This window comes from Thermobia domestica, chromosome 9, assembly GCF_964235325.1.
Source record: "Thermobia domestica chromosome 9, izTheDome1.hap1.1, whole genome shotgun sequence".
In the NCBI taxonomy this organism is placed as follows: domain Eukaryota; kingdom Metazoa; phylum Arthropoda; class Insecta; order Zygentoma; family Lepismatidae; genus Thermobia; species Thermobia domestica.
Genome location: NC_137462.1, coordinates 16,212,779 through 16,240,299, shown reverse-complemented (window position 1 = coordinate 16,240,299; position 27,521 = coordinate 16,212,779). Strand labels below are relative to the sequence as shown.

Sequence of the window (27,521 nt, the reverse complement as noted above, 5' to 3'; positions counted from 1 at the left end):
ACTTTAAAACTAAATTTGTTTGTTCTTAAACAAAGAATTGTGCCAGTATCACTGAAATTAATTCAACAACACTTGCTGGTAATATTATGTATAATTTCTTGTCTCCTAATCCAACCAAGACCACTTCAGTTTATGTGTCTATAAGTAGCATCTGTTGGCAGAAAAATTTATTGGAAAATCAGATTTTTCTCCTTCCGTCTTTCGAAAATAAAGGAAAGTTATACTGTTGATTTTAATAACATTTAAAATGAGTAAATATCACTGCCTTTGAACATCAAACATTAGCGTAATAATATAGTAATCAAAACGTATGACTTATACTTTTTCAGTAAAAAGTTGCAGTAGTGTTTAATACCGTAAAGATATATATTCTAACACAACACAGTTTAAGATATAGTGGGTTTCAGATAAATACTAAAGTTTTGTAGGAAATAAGAATTAGATTTTCCCTATAAATATTAATTGAATCTTACTCTTTAATTAAGATTAAGCTAATCACCGTTCGAGGAAACTAAACACCATAAAAGGTGATATTTCCACCTATACATTATTCTAATTCTACCGATTGTAAGAAAATTTATCAATAAAGAATTGGAGATGATGATGTTAAATATCTTTATTGCTATAATTCATGATATTATGGTACAAAATTAATCACATTGTATCAGAGGCACTACTACATTGTTAATATAGCGATATTATTTTCCTCTAGGTTCGTCAAAAGGATCCTTTCTGTAAACAAAATATACATAAATAATTATTACGATGTGTGTAAGACACAAACACGTTTTACTAAAAACTCTATACTACTCCACACACTTCGCATATAGTGAACAAGCAGAATTATTATAAATGTGTTTATCATACACTACTTTTAAGTTTGTGCAAGAAAGTAACTACAGCTATACAGACCAATACACTCACGTCTTTTCACTGCCAGTAACATAATCACTTTGAAACCACAACGTAGTACCTAATAATAGGAATTACCAAACCCTTATGTCAAGGTAACATTAACTGAGTGTTTGATATAACAAACAAATAATTTTTAAAAATTCCTGACATCGGAATATTGGGCATTATTCATGTACTTACCACTTGTGAATAAAATACTAAATTTAGTAATGAGGAATAATGACAGACTAAGATATATTCTCTCTGAATGTGCGAATGGATATTGCTATGGCATAGTAAGTAAAGAAATACCAGGAATCAAAGAAAAAACCTAAAATTTTACGTAGATCTGGATTTCATTGCTTATTTAAAAAAAAGTTTAGCGAAAAGATCACACATAAACACCTTCACGCGTAATGAGCTCTGTAAATCTATAAAAATATTCTAGAATAAAATATAAATATAGAAGATTGTTTGTAATATGTGTTTGTCTACTGATACAATTGTAACAAGCAAGATTATCTCAACTCCTATTACCTTTTCAAAAGATATAATTTATTACCTCCCTAGTAGTTTGCGTATTTGTGTGTTAACTATTAAAACTGAAAGCTAACAATATTAATTACTAGAATGCAGGCGTTTGTAAATCACTGAAAATCGAAGCTACGTGTCTCTGTTATGAAATATTCGCAAAGTTTAATTCATCTGTAAAGCATATCGTTTAGAATTTACTAGCAGAATAACAAATTTTCGCTGGGAAATAATTTGCTGAATTTGGACATTTCATTTTGGAAATAATTTGCTGAATTTGGACTTAAACCATATACTAAGTGTCACTGTTGGTCACAGCCACCTAAAAAGCTATGGAAATAGCATTATGATAATTGCCATTTTCGATTATATATATCTGCCCCTGCCCTTAATGCACCAGCAAAGTTAAATGATAAAATCATCCAAGGACTGAACCTCACATACGTTGAAGCTTTGATTGAGGTATGTCAATTTTTCAAGATGTATATATGAAAGTCTCTACGTATATATATACGATATATACATATATACGATACTGCTTAGCGAAAGCAATTTTCTGTTATTATTTTTGTATAACCTATGTCGCAGAACTAAGTATGATAAAACGAATAAATATGACATTATATTTGTGAAATCCGAAGTATTCAAAACATGGTATCTTGATAACGAAATGAATTACCGCTAATAAAATAAAATTAGGTTCGAATTGACAATGAGTAATTAATGAAATTAAGAAACTATATACTACAATCATTACTATATATTACTATTACCACCATGGCTCTTTCATCACTGCCTCTACACAATGCAGCGATCGTTAGTTTTGCCTCTATTACTATGAGATGATTAATTCTCAACAAATTTTATGTCAGGTAGTATTAAGGTAATGTAGAAAGTAGCGTAACTCGTCATTGCTAGTTAGAGGTAAGTAACTCATATATTTTAGGCATTAGTAACATAGAGGTAGTCGTGTTAAAGTGTAAATGTTAAAAATTATTACGCTGTTTTACTGTCATTTCATATTTAATAGACGAAAAGAAATTTAACTTTATTGCTGTAGTGAGATACACGAACGGGTAGTTCTTAGAAATAAAAGCCCTCCCAGTGGTTACGCAATAGGGGGATATTCTCGGTGCTAGTAATTGAATTTTATATTGATATATGCATATATTATACATTATAATATCGTTTAGGTTAATATACTAAGTCATGGCAACATTAAATCCCTCATATAGCTTGGCTTTCCTTGGAGGAGAAATTTTCATATGTAGGTAATGTTAAGAAATCAGTTGAAAAATGATCATACGTATTCTATTCTGAGTATATTATAATTCGACTATCTTTAACCCATTTTCGTTTTGATGTTAAGAAAAACAGTATTTGTCAGTTTCGCCAGAATTTCAGAAAGTGTCGGAAAATTCATCTCTATTCTCTTAGATAGAAGATGACATTGAACGCTGCGACGAAGTTATTCTTGCTGATTACTAATAGTTTTAAAATTAGTATTTGTTACACAAATCAACAAATATTACGATGAATAGCTGCTATTTAAAATATAAAATAAAACGATAAAACAGACTCATTAAGCTATGAATTGATTGCATATTGTGAAAGTATTCTTCATAATGATATTTCATTTAAATAATAATAATAATGTTCGATTTTTGGTGGGGCACTTGGTCAAAAAATGTAAAAAAAAAGGTTTTCAAATCAAAATCCTAACTGATTTTTCCAGTTTTTCTCATTCAATTAACATTGTAACAAATGCCGGGGTGCTACCTAACATATACGTCACAATCCCCTTTCTTCCTCCCCCAATCTTTCCTTCCAGTTCACCGAATAGTGTGATCACTGAAAGACGTCATCCCAAAAACGTGAAATGCTAGTATGGTCAGAGATGCCCAAAAGTCAGAAATCTAAATCCTAAATCAGAGTTAATTATTATTTTTTTTAACATAACATGCATATTACAATATTTACACTCTGTTTAAAAGATTACGATGAATAGATAGAATGAAATAGCTGAAAATTGTAATTTCTACTTGTTTTGCGAGGAAATACTGATATTCTGTTAATGCTTGTTTGAATTATTTTTGTTTCTTTGAGCTTAAGTCTTGTCTTGCAAAACAAAACAACAAAATCATCCTAATTGCAACTTTAGTAATATGTTCCTTAATGATAGACTAAGTAACTTCTTCTGTAATTACCAAAATCAGAAACCAATACGATGTTATCATAAAAATAACATTTTGTTTCACGAATTAAATTTAAAAAGAGGGGAGTTAAGGAAATTGGGATAAATTTGTTACAATGTTAATTGATATAAAGTTTCCTTGTAATATAAATTACCGTATGAAAGAACACGCAATATTGAAAGGTATGGGAAAGGAAGATATATCTGATATATGTTTATAATATACTAACTTTTGTTCTGAGGCGAGAAAAAGACACTTTATTATAATCACCAGAAAGAAAAAAAAATGAAACTAAACACTGTGTGTAGGTACCTCCTTTGCATTATGACACTGCATATAATCATCGGATCAATATGATTGTTGCGCACAATGTATATCGATTTTTTCTACTGGAGCGCGTGAAAATTTGTAATTTGCTAAACAAAATGGACCTTCCATGTTCTTGCATCCAACCCTTTAATTGGAAATACATCACATATTTTTGTAACCAACGGTTAGATAGAGACAATAGCACACGATTTAATTTTTATTGTGTGTTAAAACACTCTAGTTACTACTTCAGGGGTACTAGACTGGCAATTTACAGTGAATTGAACAGCTTCTCAATGTGTAAATTATATTTTTTCGTTGTTTCCATAGATGAATAATTGTTGCCGTTCTGTACTGGTGCAATCAGGATAAAAGCTTCAAATATATTATGTTTATCCCAATCAATAATTTACTGAAACGATACGATGATACTATACGATACATAACTACTAAAGGAAAAAGGGGAAGAGAAATAGCGAAGGGAATGATTTCTGAATGACAGGTCCCATCATCATTAAGGCGAATTGCTACTCAAAAACCTCGGACAGATTGCTGATATTCAAAAATGCTGATGAAAAGTAAAAAACAAATTTCGATTTGAGAAATCTTATTTTTCGTATCCAATACTAGAATGTTTTCAGTAGGATTTTTAAAAGACTACAGTCCCATTGCGTACCTATTTATGGGGCAGCCAGTATTTAAAATTCCGTTTAATCTGCTCATATACAATTCCCTTAAACTTGAAAAATACAATTTGATTTAAAATACTAAGCCTTGGTTAATTTTCAATATTTTATTCTGAAAGACATAAAATAGATGAAGGTAGTAGAATTCACATTCAAATAATTTAAGCTGATGAAAAAATTGACATGATCACAAATGATCAAAAAGTAAAATAAAAGCAAGTGTAGGAATGGCGAAAGACGCCTTTAGAAGGATGAAGGGCCTGCTGTGTGGTATCTTGAATAAAGAGTTGAGAAAAAACACTCATAAAATGTTTCGTGTCTAGATGTTGTGCAGTATGAGGTGGAAACAGGGACATTACGGAAAAGAAATGAAAAACTAGTAGAGGCGTTTGAAATGTGGGAGTGGAAAAGAAAGCAAATAATTATTTGAGTCGAGTGGAAAATGAACGACAGAGTGTTAGAAATGGTGGGAGAGGAAAGAACAATTTTATATATTATTAAGAAGTGGAAGAGGAACTAGTTTTAACATTGGCTAAAAACAAACTGTATTATGAGGGACGTGTTAGAGGGTATAACTATAATGCAATACCATAACCTAACGGAATTCATATAAATATTGTCTGTAAGTGCAACTTAGGAAACTATGCACGCGATTTCTAATATATGTCAAGAAAAACACTTTTGTTAATTATTAGTAACTTGAAAGTGTAGCAAAAATAAATAAATTTTTATATATTATAGTTCACTTCATAACCATTTGAAAGTCTGAAATATCGACTTTATAATCCTTATCAGCGAAATCGAAAATATATTGTAACTAGGTTTAAGCCTACTTTGAGAATAATTACAACTTTTGCCTACCATATTGGAAGGGCCATTTTAAATGCTTTATTTTTGACCTCACTATTGTTCTTATCAACAAACTTTAATACCAATTTATTCATAATATCGTGCAAATTGATGCACGTTTTAAAATTTTGATCATCATTTTTGAATTTCAACCGGCTTTGCAAGAGGAGACTTCCGTACAAAAAACGGAAGGTTAGAAGCAACATTTCCCACAGCCTATGTAAACAATCAGAGGCCACCTCGAGTTACGTGTTCATTCCATGGATATACAGAGTAGTTTTGCTGTAGCAACAATACTTCCGAAAAACTGGAATTTTGCCGCGAATATCCAAAGAAAATTGCTGTGAATTGTAAAATGAGTCATCATTAACCTTATTTCAAGAAACAGACCATGGACGCCAGGTGATTTATATCCAATCGTGATAATAGCATAGGCTCTGTGATGCTAGATGCTGCAATATTCTGTCGTTTTGTAGGTTTAGGTGATGATCTGCACTTATCGCGTCATTGAAAGTGATATTGTCACTATTTCTGTGTCCATGTTCATCGTTTGGTCCAACGGTTAATTCGGGATAATGGCATCATATCACTGGATTTTAGTCTTCCCAACCAATGATGAAAAGTTACGGAGTGATGTGTACAGGACTGGTATAAATTTTAGGACCCTTCTTGGCCAATCTAGTCCGCAAACATCAACATAGTTCAACATCTGCGATCGTTTTGTGAAACATTTCAGGTATGGAAAGAATTCCAGAAGAAAAAAATCACCTGGGGAAGCCCAAGATTTAAATATACTGACCAAATACAATAAGATGGAAAGAAAAAAACAATAAAGACTTAAAAACTCGGGACCAGGATATAAAGCAATCGAGATATTTCGGAAATAATGTGGAAATAAAGTATGGCTGTTCACAATTATCATTTAGTTTGATGACTTAGCTTTCACAACCATCTGGGTATGTCACTGCGTCGTTAGCAAGGTCAGACAGAGATATAATGTGTATCGCAAAATAATTTTCCTTTCGTGCATGTTTCCTTAGTAATAATCGTATGCAAAAGTTTAGGAGGACAAATTCTAGCCCGTGCAATTTAATATTATTGAACATCCTGGCCGTTTCAATGTTTTATGATCCTGAAAATGTTGGCTTTGTTATAAATAAACAATTAAATGGGTACTACTCAAATGGAGAAAATGGCCAGTTTACTTCCATCTTGGCTACAGTTAGCTCACAGAATAATCCTAATGCAGAATGGACTATCCACGAAGATCATGAATGAAATTAAGCGGAATATTTGGCGTGCAACACTCTCTCACTTAGCTCTCTGAGAAACGTAGCCGAAATGAGTCCCCAAGAACACATATTGATTGTTAGTCATGTTGAGGTGCAGGATTGACAAACAGAGGATTTCAACAACATTCAGATGTCATTGAAATGACATCCAATCATTGCTCAAGTGATACAGCGCTTTATTATCTTAAAATTTGATGTCAGTGAATGGAAATATCATCTGATGCGCCTAGCATTAAATTGCCAAGTGGTACTAATTGAATAGGCAAGTCCCAGCACATGTCTCACTGAAAACCAAATTATTACATCACACAGTTCTAGAGGGGGCATGTCATGTATCACATTTCGAACGGGACACTACGGATCATAAGCATCTCTGAACATCTACGATAACCGATCTTTGGTTTAAAATAAGATGAACATTTACTCATCCTGTATGGTTGTGTAATATGGCTTTATTTATCATCATTCCCCTTTGAATATTCATTGTATGTTTGGTATAGTGATAAAACACCAAGGATTCTTGTTAGTTGTTTTCCCGCTCAACCTGTTACCACATGTAATTTAATTCGTAGTAGACTATCACTTTCACTGTTGTCGCATGATTGTTCCAAATTTTAATCCGTGTTTTTTGTTGACAGTGTCCTGCACTTGTGATCTTATTCTTATCTCTTTAGTCTTCGTTCATCTCTTGTAAGTTATGAAGGTCATCGAAACTTAAGACAGTGCCCATTCCGACACATATAATATAAATGTAATTGTTATCACGCTCGCATTATGTATCGCGCAAATACTCTGCTCTCTTTAGAAATGTCAGTCATTAGTCAAATTACAATATAAGGTGCTGCTAGCGGTCCCGGGTTAGATTGAAGGTGGGGCACTCGGACGTTAAAATTTAACAGCCTTTCCAGGCCAGCCATCTTGAGTTAGGTATTTCCTGAGTTTCTCTAATTGAAACCAGCTAAATGCTGGGATAGTACCAAAAATGATTATCACAGGCCACTTCCTTCCTTCCCCAATTGATTGTTCCTTCTCTATCATAGGATAGTTTTCTCCCCGAAGGATGCCATCTTTCATATACATGACGCGTCAAACGACATCGCATGCTGACAGCCCAGAAATCTAGTTCCTAAATCTCCGTAAAATGTCTTCTGAGAAAATGCATGAAACCTTGTTGTGAATCTTCACGTAATACAGAATTTTTCCTAACACATTACCTCCATGAAACTTCAGAGCGCTAACAGTAATTACATTAAGGCAAATGCAATTAACCACGTTCAAGATAATGTTGTGACAACTATTCAACGTGATTTAAGCATGAGCATATTTGGAAACAGGAATTGAACGTCTGGTGATTTGCATTTTTTGCTGCATTTATTTCGCGATTCACGGTAATTACTTCGTGTTAGAATAGTGGGAAATATAGCGAAGTAAAACAATAAAATGTAGTGACACCAAACTGAAGAGGCAGACGAATATTAAGATGAACTTTGTGTTATCTTATCTTTAATTTAATTTTAAAGAAAAAAATATTGATATTCTGTTAAGAGACGGAAAATTAGGAGACGTCCACAACTACTATTCCATACAAAATATTCTTCTTTTCTGAATTGATCTATTAATTTTTTCCTAAATTAACTGAATTTTAACAGTGGCGTATGCTCGTTTGATGGCTTGGATTACCACTGGCCATTATAACACCAGTGCATGATTATTATTGCAAGAGATATTTTTATTGGGATAATTTATAGACAATCATAAATTAACTGAATCATTAATTTCCTTGTAACACAGACTTCTTTTCTTTTAGATGGTTTTGGACTTAAAATTTCGTTATTAATTTTGATAAAAATAAACTTCTACTTTTTCAACACTCCAGGAATAACAGGATGGAAGATATTATTCTGGAAATGCATCAACCACTAAGTTAAATTTTGATGGTTGTGGTTTCTTACGGGAAACGTATTGTACGGAAAATGTGGTCGTACGTACTACAGGAAAATAGGAAAAAGGGGAATAAATAAAATCCGGAAAACGGATATTCCAATAGTGGAAAATAGGAAAAAGGGAAAAGATAAAATCCTGAAAACGCATAGTCTACCTTTTCTCTATGAAATCCCACCTATACTGTAAAACACCCCGAACATACTGTACAACACCCTATCCGAAAAATATATAAGTAAAAATATACAAAATTCGGAAGTCACATTGCGACTATCAGGAGCCGATGTTGATCCTCGTGGAACGTCATCTTATAGATATGAGTTATATAAGTCTTTGATTTTGCTATTAACTAAGTTGCTATAATCGTAACTTCATTTCCCCTAATCTTTACATGGTTCAATTAATAGTTTTTTTGCAGAGCCTTGACTTACAAAATTTCAAGATATAAAGACTAGAAGAGGTGCCACTTGTCATACACATATTGCTAATCATATTGCTGGAAGATGTTTTGAATTATAAAGAATGTGCTTTATCCTTTTTGCTATGTCGTTTTGTTTAATTTAAGTCACCTTGTTCATTAGCAGTGAATGTTGTTCGTTTTCTCTTAATTTGGCATATTTTTATGTTTTGATAAATACTTTACATCAGTAGTAATTTGAATTTGTTCTCTTATGTTTGTGTTCTCTCTAAAACTTAAAAACCTGAGGAATATAAATTTTCATTAAACATCTCCGATCTGAGATTTCTCGGGTTCGCGACTCTTGGCATTATTCCGGGTAATGATGACAGTCGCCCTATTTTACCCCGTATAACGTAAAGTATTTATTATTATTATTATTATTATTATTATTATCACTGGAGTTTAGTTCCGCGTTATTATATATTCTTCGAAATAAGAAAAGAAACTAACAACGCAATTTGCTTTTATCAAGTAGATAAATATTACTTTCTCTTCACTAGTGAAACATAATGTCTTATTAGTATTACGGCAAACTGATCATACATTTCAACTTGAATTTGTTCCATGAAGTATCTCTACAGCCTGCATTGGCTAAGTGGTAACCGTACTCACCATAGCAAATAAAAGCTATCGAAAAATATAGAACGGTGAAATAGGCGATTAGCAACGAAGAAGGCTCAGTCTGTGAGAGCCTCCTCAATCGATTGCAAATAAAGAAACAAGTAGCTATAACAGCTTCTAACAACTATCGCAAAATACTGTAAAATAAACTGTTGCTTGCGTTGACGCATACCGCTACGGCGCGAGGGCCAATATGTCGAAGGCAATTCCCATAGACCCCCAAAATGCACTATTATTATTCGTGTAATGTCCCTTTCCCTTTGGCTCACGCCCGAGAAACCGATTTCAGTAGAGGCAACTGGTATTACCTTGTATCTTTTTCACATGCTGTGGATGGAGGTGGAGCAAAGCGGAATGAACTAACAACTATATGTTTTCTGGTGTAATACGTTTCTGCTGCGTTCTTACATCGAATACCTCTTAAGAAAGTGAGACGGTTTGTGTGAAAAATGGATTTTTTTAATGTTTACATTTCTCTGACATTTGTATCATTGAAAGGAGATACAAAATATAAAATTAACAATATAGTTTGTATTATACCAATTTATTCTGTAACATTATTTGGCTACCTCGATAGCCCACAAAATACGTCACTGCTTTCTCAGAGATTTAGCACAACAAACTCAAGAAAGTTCATCTTTTTTAGTTATTCAGGAAGATGGGAGAAATGGAATAAATTTAATCGGGAATGACTTGTTTACGAGAGGAAAACATCTGGTATACATCATGAGATAAAAACATATTAATTATGTCTAAAACCTATATCCAAATTGATTGGTCCCTAACCGTTGTGTAATGAACAATAATTTCAAATACTTACGCACGGCACCATTCTCTGGGGACGCACTTCCCAGTTTCCAGGCGTATTAAATAGTTAGGTTCGCATACACATCGCAACACGGATTCCGCATTTTTACAATGTGATTTGTCCATATCTCTTATAAGAGCATTTTCAAGATCTTCACAAGTTATCCAACAACTCGGCTCAGGAGCAGATTCAACTCGTTCATTTTCTCCACAACCTATAATGAATTTCATGTAGGGAGAAAATAGTCCAGAATATATTAATACTACAGAAAATAATATTTTTCACTGTAAACAATAGATGGATGTTGTTTAAGAATGACCATCATTATATGTCTTAATAAATAAGTTACTTTGCCATTTAAAAATATGCTAACCATTTTAACAGTGCATTTAATTACTTGTCCATTTTTAATAAAGCTACTTCAGAAACTTACCATATTTATTTTCACAGCACCCAATGTTGCTCGGTCTATATATTCTTTCATGAAACCATTTTTTTAATTTGAATTTGTTTCTATGCGATGCAACACACTCTATCGTTGGTAGTTGTTTTAGTCTTGGCGCAATGACGTTTAATATATTTGGCGTTTTTTAAATGCAATATTGCGGTACTCATGCAACAATTTTATAGAGATAATTGGTGAGTACTTCAATTTATATGTCCGTAGCCAAACGTAGGACTCTGAAACATGTATTTTTGGATAGCCAACATATGAGTTCCTTAGTGAAGTTTTGCCACGACTGCGGTAGGTCCCAAAAGTTTGGAGCTACGGACCTTTAAAGTCAATTTTTCGTTTTTGGTACCCTATAAATCCGAAAGGAAGCATTTGTGCACCCGGGTTATTCTATACTTTTTGTCTCATCTTGGTGTCATGAATCACCTACCCGACGTTGATGGTGTTGGTTTTAAACACCCTGTATAGTTAAATACATTTATAAAGATGTGTCAAAAGCTGCGAGTTCCATGGAGGAATCTTTATCTCCATTTGGAGAACAACTACATTTATAATATTACTTAATTAAGTACATAGGTATGTGAAAATACCTACATATACGAAGTGTTTTAAAACATATCCAACATCCTTTCTCCCTCGTAAACCGGTGAAACGTAGGATATTTTTCAGTGTAGATGTAGAGGAGACGCTCATGGGCAGTCATGAACTGTTTCCCGCCCGCAGACAGCGTCAGTACCCAGCAGTAGAGCGATTAGTAAAGACGTGTTGTGAGATATCGGCGGACTTCAATTCTTGAAAAATGACAGATAAAGTGGAGCAGCAATATTGAGTCAAATTTTGACGTTTGACTTTTACATAGAATTAGATTCCTGCCTTATTTTCAATCTTTGTGACTAATTACAAGTTAGCGGTAACCGAGGCAGAAAAACTTACGCTGTTAATTTGTTAATAGTTTAAGATTGATCATGTTCTGTTTCCAATACAATGACTGCCATAATGTAATCCCGTCTGTTGCATTGTTATATGTTATCCTTGATTATAGACTTTTAGAAGGTTAAACATACCGTTTGGAATTCTAAAGAAGGTCAGTTTTAATGAGAACTATTTTATGAAGTTATATCCTCCTACTACACTGTGATATTTTTAAAAACGCTCGCACTTTGTTTGGGTCTAGAATTTCTATCTGAAAACCGATTTTCTATATATGTTACTGCTCAACTAAAACAACAAATATTCTCCCGTGTACCTTACAATTGAAATGAGGTACACTGCGGTGTGGAAATTTGAGTTTTCTTGATTTAGATGGCAGTCTCGCCCAGGTCAATTGAAACTGGGCCGTTGTTTTGGGAATTGTACTCTGCAGTTCTGTGCTACTGTGTGAGTATGATTAGGAAACTGTGAGAATAAAAATTAAAATAAAATAAAATCTTTAAGTTTTAAATTCCATGATTATGCCGGTCATGCAAAAGGAGCCGGTGATGATGAGAAAGGAATGTAATGAAGACAGTGGGAGGAAATAAGAAAACCCACGAGCACGGTATTTGTCCTTCACAAAGTCCACACGACGCGAGATGGGATCGAACCAGGGACATCAAACAACGTTGGTGAAAGCTCTTTCATTGAGCCACCGTGCTCCCCTCTCTCTCTCTCTCTTTTATATATATATATATATATATATATATATATATATATATATATATATATATATATATATATATATATATATATATATATATTTACATCAGCTAATGCTTCTGGCAACAAATACTATTCGAAGCTTTCTTGCACCCACTGGAAAACGTAAAGTATATTAATATTTATTTGCATATATTGTTATTGTAGACTGTTCCCATAATGCCCACCGACTTCGATTTTACAAAATTTGAGAAATAAATTTCACTTTTTATTTAGTGGTCAATTTGAAGGCATTTTGTTATACTACCATTAAGAAACCCATATACATCATATTACGAATCAATCATTATGGAACAATCTCATGTGTGACACGCAGCAGTGGTACCAATCTTTGAAAGTTTCATTTACAACTTTTTTCTTTTTTAACTGATTTTGTGAGTAATGGTGCATTCAGTGTAAAGGTACAACAAGATATTCTCTTTCTCTCTCTCTGTCCCTGTGTGTGTGTGTGTGTGTGTGTTTGTTTCTAGTTTCCGGCGTAAGCGTGTGGATACTACCAGGTATACTTTCGTGTGTACAAATGCTAGTGTGTGTGTGTGTGGCGCGGGTATATGAACTATTAATTGGGATCGCGTAGTGGAACTTATCAATATTAGTACGTACATACAAACGGCTGTTACTTCACACGATAACTTTGGACGAATGCGAATTTTTAAATTCTGCTTTTTGCAATAAATAAGTAGAGTGATTCCTCTCGAGGGAGTTCCCCTAAATGTTAGCCCCTACCATGTCCAATTAAATCACAAATTGCCGCAATCGTTTGTACATTGTTTGTACAGAAATGTACAGGCCAAATTTTCGTTTGTACACTATTAGGGGCGCCGCCAGAACGAAAACAAATTGGGGCTGTTTAACTGGTACCCCCCCCCAACAACATGTTCTATTCAATCACTAATTATCGCAATCGTTTGTACTTCGTTTGTACAGAAATGTGCACCCGAAATTTTCGTTTGTACATAATTAAGGGCGCCGCCAGAACAGAAAAAATGGGGGCTGTCTAAGTTGTAGCCCCCCCCCCAAAACCAATTCAATCACAAGTTGTCGCATTCGTTTGTGCATAGTTTGTACAGAAATGTGCAGGCGAAATGTTTGTTTGAACAAACTTAGGGGCGTCGCCAGAACGAAAACAAAGTGGGGAGCTGTCTGAGTGGTAGCTCCCCCCACGATGTCCAATTGAATCACAAAGTATCGCAATCGTTTGTACTTCGTTTGTACAGAAACGTGCAGGCGAAATTTTTGTTTGTACACAATTAGGGGCGCCGCCAGGACAGAAAAAATGGGGGCTGTCTAAGTGGTAGCCCCCCCCACCATGTCCAATTGAATCACAAATTTCGCAATTGTTTATACTTCATTTGTACAGAAATGTGCAGGGGAAATGTATGTTCGTACGCAATTAGGGGCGCCGCCAGAACGAAAAAAATTGGGGGCTGTCTAAGTGGTAGCCCCCGACCATGTCCTATTCAATCACAAATTATCGCAATCGTTTCTACTTCGTGTGTACAGAAATGTGCAGGCAAAAGTTTCGTTTGTACACAATTAGGGGCGCCGACAGAACAGAAAAAAGGGGGCTGTCTAAGTGGTACCCCCCCCCACCATGTCCAATTCAATCGCAAATTATCGCAATCGTTTCTACTTCGTTTGTACAGAAACGGGCAGGCGAAATGTTTGTTTGTTCACAATTAGGGGCGCCGCCAGAACGAAAACTAAGTGGGGTGCTTTCTAAGTAATACCTCCCCACCATGTCCAATTGAATCACAAATTGTCGGAATCGTTTGTACTTCGTTTGTACAGAAACGAGCAGGCGAAATGTTTGTTTGTACACAATTAGGGGCGCCGCCAGAACGAAAACTAAGTGGGGCTGTCTAAGTGGTAGCCCCCGACCATGTCCAATTCAATCACAAATTGTCGCAATCGTTTGTACGTCGTTTGTACAGAAATATGCATGCGTAATTTTCGTTTGTACACAATTAATGGCGCCGCCAGAACGAAAACAAAGTGGGGCTGTCTAAATGGTAGCCCCCACCATATCCAATTCAATCACAAATTATATCAATCGCTTGTACATCATTTGCACAGAAATGTGCAGGCGAAATTTTCGTTTGTACTCTATTAGGGGCGCCGCCAGAACGAAAACAATGTGAGGGTTTGTATAAATGGTAGAAGCATTAAAAAAATGTGTCACATTTATGGAGTATTTTTCTAACAGGACTTTGTTCACACTATTATGTGGTTTGGTTTGTTAACACTATCGTGTGATTCACTATATTGATCTTATCCTAACGATGATGGAATTAAATGTTTTTTTGTTTTTTTATATTTATATTTATACTTACAATCATTATTGCTGAGTTAGTTTTTCACTCCTCGGCTCTTATTATTAAACTTATTCATTATTTCTTACGTGAACTGAATCCTTATGAGAAAAATGTATTTTTTTCTTTCTATCTTGTGCAGAAACCGTTATTCTCATCTCGTACAGGAAATTGATAAGTGGAAGATATAACAAATCCACAAAGTAGACTGTTAAAGGGAAAATTATAACACAGTATTTCGTTTTATATGATCATCTTCATTAAACTCATTTTGCAGAAACTATAGAATGCATGGTGAAGTATTTTGGTGCATTCAGCATTCTGATTTACGAGTAGAGTTGCTAACTGGCCGGTATTTGCTGTAATTTTGATTAAGGCCGGTGACCGGTACAAACTTCTTATTAGACCCCTTCTGACCGGCATTTTGGAATCTGCAATCCAGAATATAACATTGAACATCGAAATTTTTCAACAGTGCCTTTACAAACACAAATTTCCGTTGTATTATACATTATCGATATTTTTTTAACGTATGGCAGTTTTTTTTATTTATTTAACATAACAAATTTGATAACACTTATATTTTATTGTAAAAGAATTTTATTCATTTATTGAGAGTAGAAAATGACTTTTTAAAGCAATTTCCTTTGTTTGAAGTGAAGTTTATAGAATAAATTTCATTTTATGAATCAACTATTGTTACATAAAGATTAATATCCAGTATTATTCATCTGTTTCGATAATTTTAAACAAGTGGCAATTGCTGGTAAATACAATAACGATCAATACAGTCTTCAGTTTCTCATTTGTACAGAGAATTTTGAGGGTGTGCCGGTAATTTTGTTTTCCTGAGTTGGCAACCTATTTACGAGGTTTTGTTTCAACTCTGCTACGTAGTGGCTCCGTACTGACACTCCGCATGCAAATAAGTATGTAATTCTACCATACGCCCCGGTTTCTTAAAATTTGTCCCGGTGTGCAGAAATTTTCCTTCTTGTCCTGTTTTTTTGTTTATTATTATTATTAATTACATATCAAAATTTCTGAAAAGATAATAAAATCGACTTATTCCTTTTGCTTTCAATTCCGACAATACTATAGGAACAATTTCATTCTAATCTTTATTATTATTGCAATCGCTGCTTCCCCGGATATAACATGCAATGTTTAAATCCTCCTAAGTAGCACTCTTATCACTAAAAGTAAGAATGTATACCCCGAGGTGGCAACAAATTCTTGTGACGTTGCAGACCAGCCCCGAAAACACATTTTTTTTCTGCTTCAGAAAAACAATTATGCAAATTGCTTTCTTTTAGTTCGTATTTTAGGTTAACAACAATAAATTAGCCTATTGAAATTTTGAAACAACTTCATAAATCTGGATATTTTTCTTTATAGACATTTAGAGCATGTAAAGGTGGTATGCGTAATAATATTGAAATTTTAATTTTTGCCTAAATATTGTATGTTCACTGATTGCGTTTATATTGTATAACAGCTTCTAGCTTCTATAATAATTTTTAGCACTGTTGATTAAGTATGGACAGTGGCGTATTTACGATTTTGTTTCGGGAGGGGCTTTGCTAACTTCCGGGGGTGCTTTGCCTGAAAATATGAAAATTCTGCAAGATATTTCATATACTTTACTATAGTAAGATTTCGGTGGGGGGCTTGAGCCCGGAAGCCCTCCCCCTAAATACGCCACTGAATATGGACTATATTAATACATTATTTTAAGTTGTATAACTAGTACGATACTGTAGTAAAATTCGAAAGATAAAATTAATACAAAATGCAATATTTATTACTAATTTGTAAGATGTCCCGTTTTTTCTGTTTTCAAAAAGTATGGTAGCCTTAAAGTATGCTAAACCATACAAAATAAATTGTACTGTAAATAGTACCCCTCTGATAGTGCTCTCAAACGGGTCGGGTTACGGGTCGGGTTGTCGGGTCGGGTCGTCACATTCTTCACTTATTTTCTATACGGAATACTATAAAGAGCTTTGTTGTGGAATTCAATTCGAAGTTGGTGAATGAATGATAAATGTGACTACTTGAAGGTGAAATAGTAATAAAATTTTAATTTTACCCTATATTAACTAATTGGTATTGTAATTGTAATTAATATTACTACTGACTTTTTTCCTTTCTGCGTTTCTATGTCAAGTTAAATGTCACATTAAGTGAAATTGAAAGGAAATATCTAGTTAACGTCCCACGTTATGCACCAACGCTAAGAGAGACAGTGATGATCAGAAATAATTGAAGTGGTTGAATGAAGAAAGTGGGAGGAAATGGGAGAACACCGAGAAAACCCATGCACATGGGGTTTGTCCACCAGAAAACTTACTTGGTACGAGCTGGAATCAATACCCATGGACCTTCGGATCAAACATCTGCCTTTGGGCAGGACACATTATTATTATTATTATTATTATTATTATTATTATTATTATTATTATTATTATTATTATTATTATTATTATTATAACTTTAAGAGTGCCCAAGAAAGTTCCGCCGCCTTTTCACCAACACCTTCGAACATTGGTATGTAACCTAAGACGTACCTGGAATATCAAAAATCGTCTCCATCAGCTTCGACGACCTTCTGAAAACGTTCTGGAAGGCCATGGATTCCATCGCAGTCGAACTTGGTGGGACGTGAAGTGAAGAAGATATCAAGTGCATATTGAACCTCTACTAGCTGTTTGAATTGGCGTTCTCTAAGGTGATTGTCCAAGGAATGGAACAGGTGGTAATCGGACGGTACAATGTCCGTGGAGTATGGCGGATCCAATAGTGTTTTCCATCCAAGGCGTAGAATGATGTACTGGGTCATTTTAGCCACGTGGGGCTTAGCGTTGCCTTGTAACAAGAGGACCCCTTTGCGATTCAGAACTGCTGGATCCAGACAGTACACAGTGACAGTACACAGTTGCATTCATGATCTGACCAGCTGGTAGCAGTTCCCGATGGACGATACCTCGAGCAGTCCACAAAATGCACAGGAGAACCTTATTCTGGCGTGGTGCTGGCTTGGGCTGTTTTTGAACCGGTTCATGGGATGCTAACCAACAATGACGGCGCCGTGGAGCTTCGTACAGGACCCACTTCCCATCACATGTCAACACCCTGTTCAGAAATTGCTCCTTCCTCAGACGAGACACCAAAGAAACACAGGTGTCTGCTCGCGTTGCTTTCTGGCTCCAAGTCAAATCATGTAGGACCTATCAACCCAACTTGCAGTGCTTCCCAAGTTGATGGTGTTGGTGCAGAATAGTTTCTCCACTTACACTGAAAGGTAGTACCAGTTCCTCACATGTCTGTCTTCGCCTCAATTGCTGCCCGAAGATCTTTATTTTGAACATCTGTTTGTCTTCCGGCATGTGGTGCGTCTTCGAGTGTTTCGTCACCGTCCTTAAACCGTCATACCACTGCACTCTCCGCGTAGTCACGACACCCTCACCAAAGGCCTGTCATATCTTCCGCCCCGCGGAGCAGCAATATGAACTCGTACAGCAAACAAGCCCTTATGACGCTCTGTGAAGGCCCCATGTTCACTCAGTCCTTACGCACGTTCACGGTGCATCTGAACAGCCACAACCAAGTAGTATGTTGGATATACTCACTAGTGTTGCTCACGAGACCTGGTTTGGGGCATTCTCGTTTCGAAAATGTGTCGTGAAGGTAGTCTCGTCTGGAAAAGTGCATATGTTTCTATTGAAAGAGCTCTGTCTCATCTCGTACCCTTTCATGAAAATTCTGTCTCGTCTCGTCTCGTCCAACAACTGACCTTCACCTTATATCCATTCGCATTCAACTCACAGTGTGAGGGCCAATTGAACACAGACCTCCACAAAGAGACAGAACTTTCTTGGTCACCTTCAGATTATTATTATTATTATTGCTGGAGTAGTGATTTGACTTTCTCCGCAATAAAATACTTGCTAATTTTATATAACGTTGCAAATATCTTCTAGATAAATTAATCAAGAAAAAATAAAAGGTAATTCCCTACAGAATGATATTTCAGTGCAATTAGTTCCTTATGATTCTATCAGACAGCAACGCTGTTTTTAAATAGAAAAATCGGAATGTTAACGTGATGAAATTGTTGTTTGTTACACAGCAAAAAATATTAAAAGAAGTTCTATATACATTCCTTACTAGAAAATAATGTTGTCTTCAGAACTTTTATTCTTTTAGCCTTCAAAACTTGTCTTCAGAACTCAGTCAAATTTTATTTTGACTTTTGAACTTGATTGCCTAAATTTTAACCTTGGAAATTTGGATGTGGAGTAAAATAAAGAAGGTTAGCAGGGTAGAGAGGAAAACGAATAAGGAAATGCTGAAAAAATGCAAGAGACGAGAGCAATATTAGACGATATAAGGAAGCGAAAAATGGACGGATCACAAGTTTTGATCTTGCTAAGGGATTGCATTCTGAGGGATGTAGTAAAGGGGGTGATATCAGGAGAGCGAGAGTGTGTAAGAAGGTTGGAATTGATAGATTGTAATAAGGAGGGTGGTACTTTATGTTGGGTTGCGAGGCAGATATTAGCGGGAAATCGCAAAAATGGAAGCTTCTTACCTAATCCACTTAAACTGGCCTGTTTATTAATGGGAGAACACTGAGGAGGAGGAGGAGGATAATTATACTACAAGTAAAAAAGCCGAAACAATGGTTTATGCATAAGAATTGGTCAGCATTTTTTTTCTGGTGGCAGTTTTGTAAAGTTCTAGCTCTCTCAAACTGGTTAGATTGTAAGTTCAAGTCACTCGGGTCGGTTGTCGGGTTAAGTCACCTCGGGTTGGTTCACTCGGGTCACTTTGGGTCGGGCCAATCGGGTCAGCTCGGGTCGGGTTGTCGGGTCGGGTCAGTCAATTTGGGTCACGGGTGGGGTCGGGTCGGTCTTCAACACATATAATTTCCACGAAAATTACAATATACCACGGTTTATACCTCATTGGACTTCCAATAAAACGTTTTCAATGATGTGTACACCATGTCACCATTTTTGTATGAGGGAATTTCTAGAGGGATTTTGTGGGAATTTGATGGAGTGTAGATTCCTGTGTGTGTGTGTGTGTGTGTGTGTGTGTGTGTGTGTGTGTGTGTGTGTGTGTGTTTGTGTGTATGTATGTATGTGTGTGATACCTTACAGGATACAAGATGTCGAGGAAGTGTGTAAATAAACCGGACAATTTCTGTTATGTATGTGGGGAGCTGATATTTAAATCACAACGTCGATGTTTTACTCCACTTGTGAGGAAGTGTTATCAGTTATATTTTGGTTGCTGTGTAGGAGACCAGGATAAGAACTGGGTTCCTCACTACATTTGTTGTACTTGCGTGAAACGTCTGACTGGGTGGGCAAATGGTGGACGAAACATGAACTTCGCAGTACCGATGATCTGGAGGGAAAAGATCATTCTTCAGACTGCTACTTTTGTATGACACAGATAAAAGAAATAAGCAGTAAATCTAACCACACAGTACAGTACCCTAATTTGCATCAGCAATTAGGCCAGTTCCACACAGTGCAGAATTACCTGTACCGGTACCTCCTCCTCATCTTACGGTAAATGAGGATTACGTACTTGAGGCAACTATTGAAGTTCCAAATGAAGATGATGATCCTAGTTATGTAGGAAGCACATCTACATTGGATTCCCATCCGATAACTCCGGGTGAACTAAATGACCTCATACGGGATTTAAAACTCTCCAATACACAGACAGAACTTCTTGATTCTAAACTTAAGGCTGGAATCTGCTCCATCGTGACACTAAAGTGTGTATTTTTCGAAACCTTCATACAGAGTTTCAAAACTACTATTCTCAAGAAAACGATTTAGTGTATTGTAATAATGTCTGTGCTGTGATGGATAGACTTGGACATGCACATATAAGTACAGAGTGGAGATTGCTTATTGACTCTTTGAAAACTAGTTTTAAGGCTGTCCTTTTGCACAATAGCAACAAATTTCCTTCAGTGCCTTTGGCTTATGCAACTAATATGAAGGAAACCTATGAAAACATCGAAATAGTGTTAGAAAAAATTCAGTATGAGAAATACAAGTGGACCGTTTGCTGTGATTTACAAGTCATTTCTTTGTTAATGGGTTTGCAGCTTGGTTATACGAAATATTGTTGTTTCCTCTGCGAATGGGACACCAGGAACAAAGCGGAACATTACATCAAGAAGGAATGGCCAACGCATGTATTAACTCCTGGACAGAAGAATGCTGTTTATTCCTCACTGGTGAGCCCTGATTAGATAATTCTACCTCCTCTTCACATAAAGTTGGGGCTCTTCAAAAACTTTGTTAGGACAATGGACAAAAGTAATGCAGGATCTTGTTAACTCAAGGAAAAAATTCCTCGGGTTAGTGACGCTAGGGATTTTTGTAGACCCCCAAATAAGATGTTTGATTCGTGACCAAAAATTTGAGGATCTCTTAACTCTGGTTGAGAAAGCAGCTTGGTGTCCATTTAAATGTTTAACAGAGATTTTTTTAGGAAACAAGAAAGCCCCAAATTACCGTGAAATTGTGAGTGATTTCCGGCAATCATTCAATGAAATGGGTTGCAACATGTCCCTTAAAGTTCACTTTCTAGACTCCCACCTGCATTTCTTTCCTGAAAAGCTTGGTGCTGTTAGTGATGAGTATGGGGAACATTTTCATCAGGACATTTCCTCCATGGAGAAGAGGTACCAGTGACAGTGTAGTTCAAAAATGCTAGCTGATTACTGTTGGACACTTAAGAGATGTTCCAGAAACCAAACACAGAAGAAAGTCGACAACTAAAACATATTAGTTGAGGTAAGTAAGTGTCCATTTATTAAGAAGATACCACTCACTTCTTTTGTATTATTCATTAAGTAGATATAAAATGGTGACACGGTGTATACATCATTGAAAATATGTTTTATTTCAAATCCAATAAGATATAAACCGTGCTTATATTGTAATTTTCGTGGAAGTTATATGTGATTTTATCTGCACTAATGAATATTGTAAAATGAACAGTACACATAGCATATTTTTATATAAATATGTTTATTTCTCTAGATAGAATAATGCTATTCTTATGAAACTTAGAGGGCTTACTAAGTATAAATCAGGCTAACATACAATATAATTTGTGCGTTTATATACCTAAGGTACCCAAGCTACAAGTATGAAAATGGTTTTAAAAAAAAGAAAAAAAGAAAAAGAACAGAAATTTGAGGGGAAATTTTCCGAAAACACCTCTGTCACGGGAAAACTGAGGGTGATGGAGAAAAACTGATTGCAGATTCGAATTCTACGTGAAAAGTTCTATTAGAATCAGGCATTTTCTTCCGTGTGCCAGAGAAAAAGAATTTTTTTTTTCAACTAGTGCAATAGGAACCATTTCAAATTCATCAACCGTTATCCAAACCGGTTAATGTTGATCGCAGATATTAAAAATACTCACATCCGTATATTATTTAATACAAACGAAAATTTTACCTGCACATTTCTGCACAAACGATGTATAAACGATCGCGACAATTTGTGGTTCAATCGAACACAACTGGTGGGGCTAGCACTTAGACAACTACCCTTTTTTTTCGTTCTGTCCACGCATCTGATAGCTTAGAAAAAAATTTCGCCTGCGCATTACTGCTCAAACGATGTGCAAACAATTGAGATGATTTTCTTTTGAATCGGACGTAGGGGGTGCTACCAATTAGGTAGCCTATACTTTGTTATCGTTTTGGCGCGCCCGCAATTGTGTACAAACGAAAATTTCGCCTGCAAATTTCTGTACAAAACCGTAACAAACAAGTGCGACAGTTTGTGGTTGAATTCGACATGGTGGGAGGCCTATCAATTAGAGAGCCCATAGTTTGTTATCGTTTTGGCGGGGCCAAATTTATGTGCAAACGAAAATTTCAGCTGCACATTTATGTACAAAGGCGTACAAATAAGTGCGACAGTTTGTGGTTGAATTGAACACGGTAGGAGGGCTAACATTTAGACAGCCCCCCACTTTGTTTTCGTTCTGGCGGCGCCCCTAATTGTGTACAAACGAAAATCTCGCCTGCACATTTCTTTATAACTATATTCAAACGATTGCGACAATTTGTGATTCAATTGCACATGGTGGGAGGGCTACCATTTAGACAGACCCCCCCTTTCTTTTCGTTCTGAGGTCGCCCATAATTGCGTACAAACGAAAATTTTGCCTGCATATTTCTGTACAAACGATGTACAAACGATTGCGACAATTTGTAATTGAATTGAACATGGTGATTGGGCTATCACTTAGAAAGCCCCCCACTTTGTTTTCGCCCTGGCGGCGCCCCTAATTATGTACAAACGAAAATTTTGCATGCACATTTCTGTACAAACGATGTAGAAACGATTGCGACAATTTGTGACTGAATTGGACATGGTGGGGGGCTATCATTTAAACAGCCCCCACTTTGTTTTCGTTCTGGCGGCGCCCTTAATTATGTACAAACAATAATTTAGCCTGCACATTTCTGTACAAACGATATAGAAACGATTGTGACAATTTGTGATTGAATTGGACATGGTGGGGGGCTACCACTTAGACAGCCCCCCCTTTGTTTTCGTTCTGAGCTCGCCCCTAATTGTATAAAAACGAAAATTTTGCCTGCATATTTCTGTACAAACGATGTACAAACGATTGCGACAATTTGTGATTGAATTGAACATGGTGATTGGGCTATCACTTAGAAAACCCCCCACTTTGTTTTCGCCCTGGCGGCGCCCCTAATAGTGTACAAACGAAAATGTGGCCTGCACATTTCTGTACAAACAATGTACAAACGATTGCGATACTTTGTGATTCAATTGGACATCGTGTGGGGAGCTACCACTCAGACAGCTCCCCACTTTGTTTTCGTTCTGGCGGCGCCCCTAAGTTTGTTCAAACAAACATTTCGCCTGCACATTTCTGTACAAACGATGCACAAACGAATGCGACAACTTGTGATTGAATTGGACATGGTGGGGGGCTACCACTTAGACAGCCCCCATTTTTTTCTGTTCTGGCGGCGCCCTTAATTATGTACAAACGAAAATTTCGCGTGCACATTTCTGTACAAACGAAGTACAAACTATTGCGGCAATTTGTGATTGAATAGGACATGGTCGGGGGCTACCACTTAGACAGCCCCCAATTTTTTTCGTTCTGGCGGCGCCCCTAATTGCGTGCGAACATACATTTCGCCTGCACATTTCTGTACAAACGAAGTACAAACTATTGCGACAATTTGTGATTGAATAGGACATGGTCGGGGGCTACCACTTAGACAGCCCCCACTTTGGTTTCGTTCTGACGGCGCCCCTGATTGTGTACAAACGAAAATTTCGCCTTCACATTTCTGTAGAAACGATGTACAAATGATTGCGACAATTTGTGCTTGAATAGGACTTGTTGGTGGGGGCTACCATTTAGACAGCCCCCACTTTGTTTTCGTTCTGACGGCGCCCCTAATTGTGTACAAACGAAAATTTCGCCTTCACATTTCTGTAGAAACGATGTACAAATGATTGCGACAATTTGTGCTTGAATAGGGCATGTTGTTGGGGGGCTACCATTTAGACAGCCCCCACTTTGTTTTCGTTCTGACGGCGCCCTTAATTGTGTACAAACGAAAATTTCGCCTGCACATTTGTGTGCAAACGATTGAGACCATTTCCGATTGAGTCTGATAAGGGGGGGGGCTGTCTAAATAGACGTCTCCTTTTCACCTCTACTGTAATTAAATTCTTCCTCGAGAAAATCTGTAATCAACACTGTCAGTAGCTACGTCCTCGACTAATATACCTTAACAAGTACAGCTTTATTTTCGTATATTTTTCAACAGTTAACCAATTTAAAACTATCGCAAACAAGAATATGTAGTCAACTTCTTAAATACTTCGCTCGCCGAAACCCGTTCAGCGCGTGCAACAAGCAAACACAAAATGTTTGGCGTCTCACAAATGGAAAAGGGGGAAAAAAGAGAAGGAAAAGCAACACGGCAGTGCCTTATCGCAGTCAGAGCTGACAACATAGTTTCGGTCGTCACTAACGCGAATAGACCTACTAGCGGTGTACAAGAGTTATACAGTTACAATATACGTCGTGCCACAGTAGCGCTACAGGCGGAATGTGCACGAACTACAAATGAATATGTTCCCTTACAAGCATCAGTCACTGTTGCACCCTCTTTACATTCTACACATCCTTTTTTCTCCCACTTTTTGACCTTGACAAGCAGAAGTACCAGACTTTCCGAGTTCACAACCATAAACTGTTTGTGTACAGAGTACGTTTTCAGTTCTTCGAATGACTGTGCGCGCGAAGAACAAGGGTGATGATCGGGCTACCGTATACGGAAGTCAGTAACACCCGGTTGCAATAATAAATGTAAAATACAAATATAGAGCCTTGACAATGCCGTGAGGATGAATATATATATATATATATATATATATATATATATATATATATATATATATATATATATACTGTACTCTTTATCGTTTAAAGCTTTTGGAGAACGGAATCCGTTGTTGCTACGCAAATCGCATTTAGAAACAATATTTGACTTTCTGCCCAAGACAGATATATAATATGGTCGCTAGGGAATAAATTGGAAGAAACAAGTTCGCTTCTGAGTGAGATAGGGAAGCAGCGGACCACACAGACGGGTGTTATGGAAAATGTCAGTTTTCGACTTCTTAGGCTGGCCAAGAAATCTCTCCGTCGTTTGTCGCAAGAAACCGGCTTTAGCTGTTCAACTTATGATTTATGAGTGTTACAAGTAATATTTAATTTTTATTGTTACTAAGAATTTGTATTCTGCATTTTCGCTACAAAAATCCAAAAACCTCATTCCAATTGTAAGGTACACTCGCGAATATTTGCTGTTTGTCTAGAAGTGTGGTTCAAATCACCCCGGATGAATTTAAACCAGTAACCATAGCTCCATGAATCCACAATACGTCGTTGATCATTTGCCACAAACTGCATGAAAATCGGATTTCAGTTAGAAATTCTGATTTCGTGAGTTTTTTTTTACCCCGTACTATTAAGATATATAGAGCATTGATTGTTAAAAGTGGTAATATTGTGTATTCTCTGTACATTCTTAAATTAATATTGGGGAAACCAATACATGTGCTCATCTTTACCACAAATACTTATACACTGCTGTTCGAATTTGAGTTTCGAAGAATGAATTTGCAATTGATAAACAATGAAAGTGGCGTAATATAATTACGGTTACAACCGTCGTCCCTTTTGGAAAAGGATATGTGTATCACATTTTTTACACACACCTTAAGCCGACTATGGTTCCAGAAACCCAATACACTATTCTTGCAATTTCGTCATCTCAATCCCCATAACTAGAGTCCTCCTGCTTCCAAACACTTTGTTTGATGATATTCCCATTGATAGAAAGAGGCTTGAAACCCGACATCAAGATGTGCTATTACAGTATCCTCCGTGTTACACTAAATGTCCTCTCGTGTGCAAAAGGAAATTTCTATTCATTTTACGTTTTGATTTTCATCAACAGACGAAATCTAACGGGGATACACCCGAAGGAAACTTCATGAAACACTAATATAATGTTCTGTCCTGAAAAGGACAAACACATGAGTTACATGTATAGTGTTTGTGGCTTTGAAGTATGTTCACAGGTCTGATGATTTAGGACAAAGAGCGTCATGCGTAAGACGACAAATGTGTAAAGGCATGTCCCTTGTACGTGTATGTCTTTTTGCTAGATACTCATGACGGACAGAGACCCGATCAATATTAGTTTGATATTGGTACTGACCTGTTGACTTTCTCTAGGTTTTTCAAAGTTTTATAAGGAATTAGCGCGGTCTTATGTTTTCAGAGGGATGCTTACAACGTAGTTCTAGCGTCTTATCTGAACGCCAATATCTTCAACTTTTTAGCCACTCCGAGGCAAAAGAAGAGCACGCATCATAACTATTCCTCTACAACCGCAAGTTCAAATAAAAGTAACATGATCTCATTCTTTAACGAAGCACATTTAGCTGACATATACTATGTAGCTTTCTTCAAAATCACAGAGCGATACTCAATTGACGGACCCTTTAAACGTGTAATTTCTTCAGCTATAGCAACTGACAGTAAGAAAGCAGAATTTACGAAGTAAATTGATATGTTCTAGTATTATCTAGTATTCTAGTTATTTTTCTTATGTGCAATTTTTTAAGTGTAAAATCTATAACAATGTTTTAACAAGTGTAAAATCATATCTGAGAAGCAATGGTTATATATGAAAATTAGAATGTATGGCAAGGAATAATACAACAAATGAAAATTTGCTTACCTAAGTCTGGTTGTAGACTTTTTATGTCAGGAAAAAGATCAGACAAAACTGAGAAAGCATTACATGTTGAAGCGATTAATGTAATTGAAATTACCAATGTATTAACCATA

At 36.2% G+C, this 27,521-nt stretch overlaps 1 protein-coding gene across 1 annotated transcript; it reads right to left on the bottom strand.

Annotated features, from left to right (window-relative positions):
• Nucleotides 1–601: 601 nt before the first annotated feature.
• LOC145693915 (uncharacterized) lies at nucleotides 602–27,521 on the bottom strand. The gene is made up of 3 exons (XM_081770076.1): nucleotides 27,412–27,521; nucleotides 10,599–10,800; nucleotides 602–732 (listed from the first exon to the last, which is right to left on the bottom strand). Exons 1-3 carry the CDS (start codon nucleotides 27,518–27,520, stop codon nucleotides 699–701), a joined length of 345 nt encoding a protein of 114 aa, XP_081626202.1. The 5' UTR covers nucleotide 27,521; the 3' UTR covers nucleotides 602–698.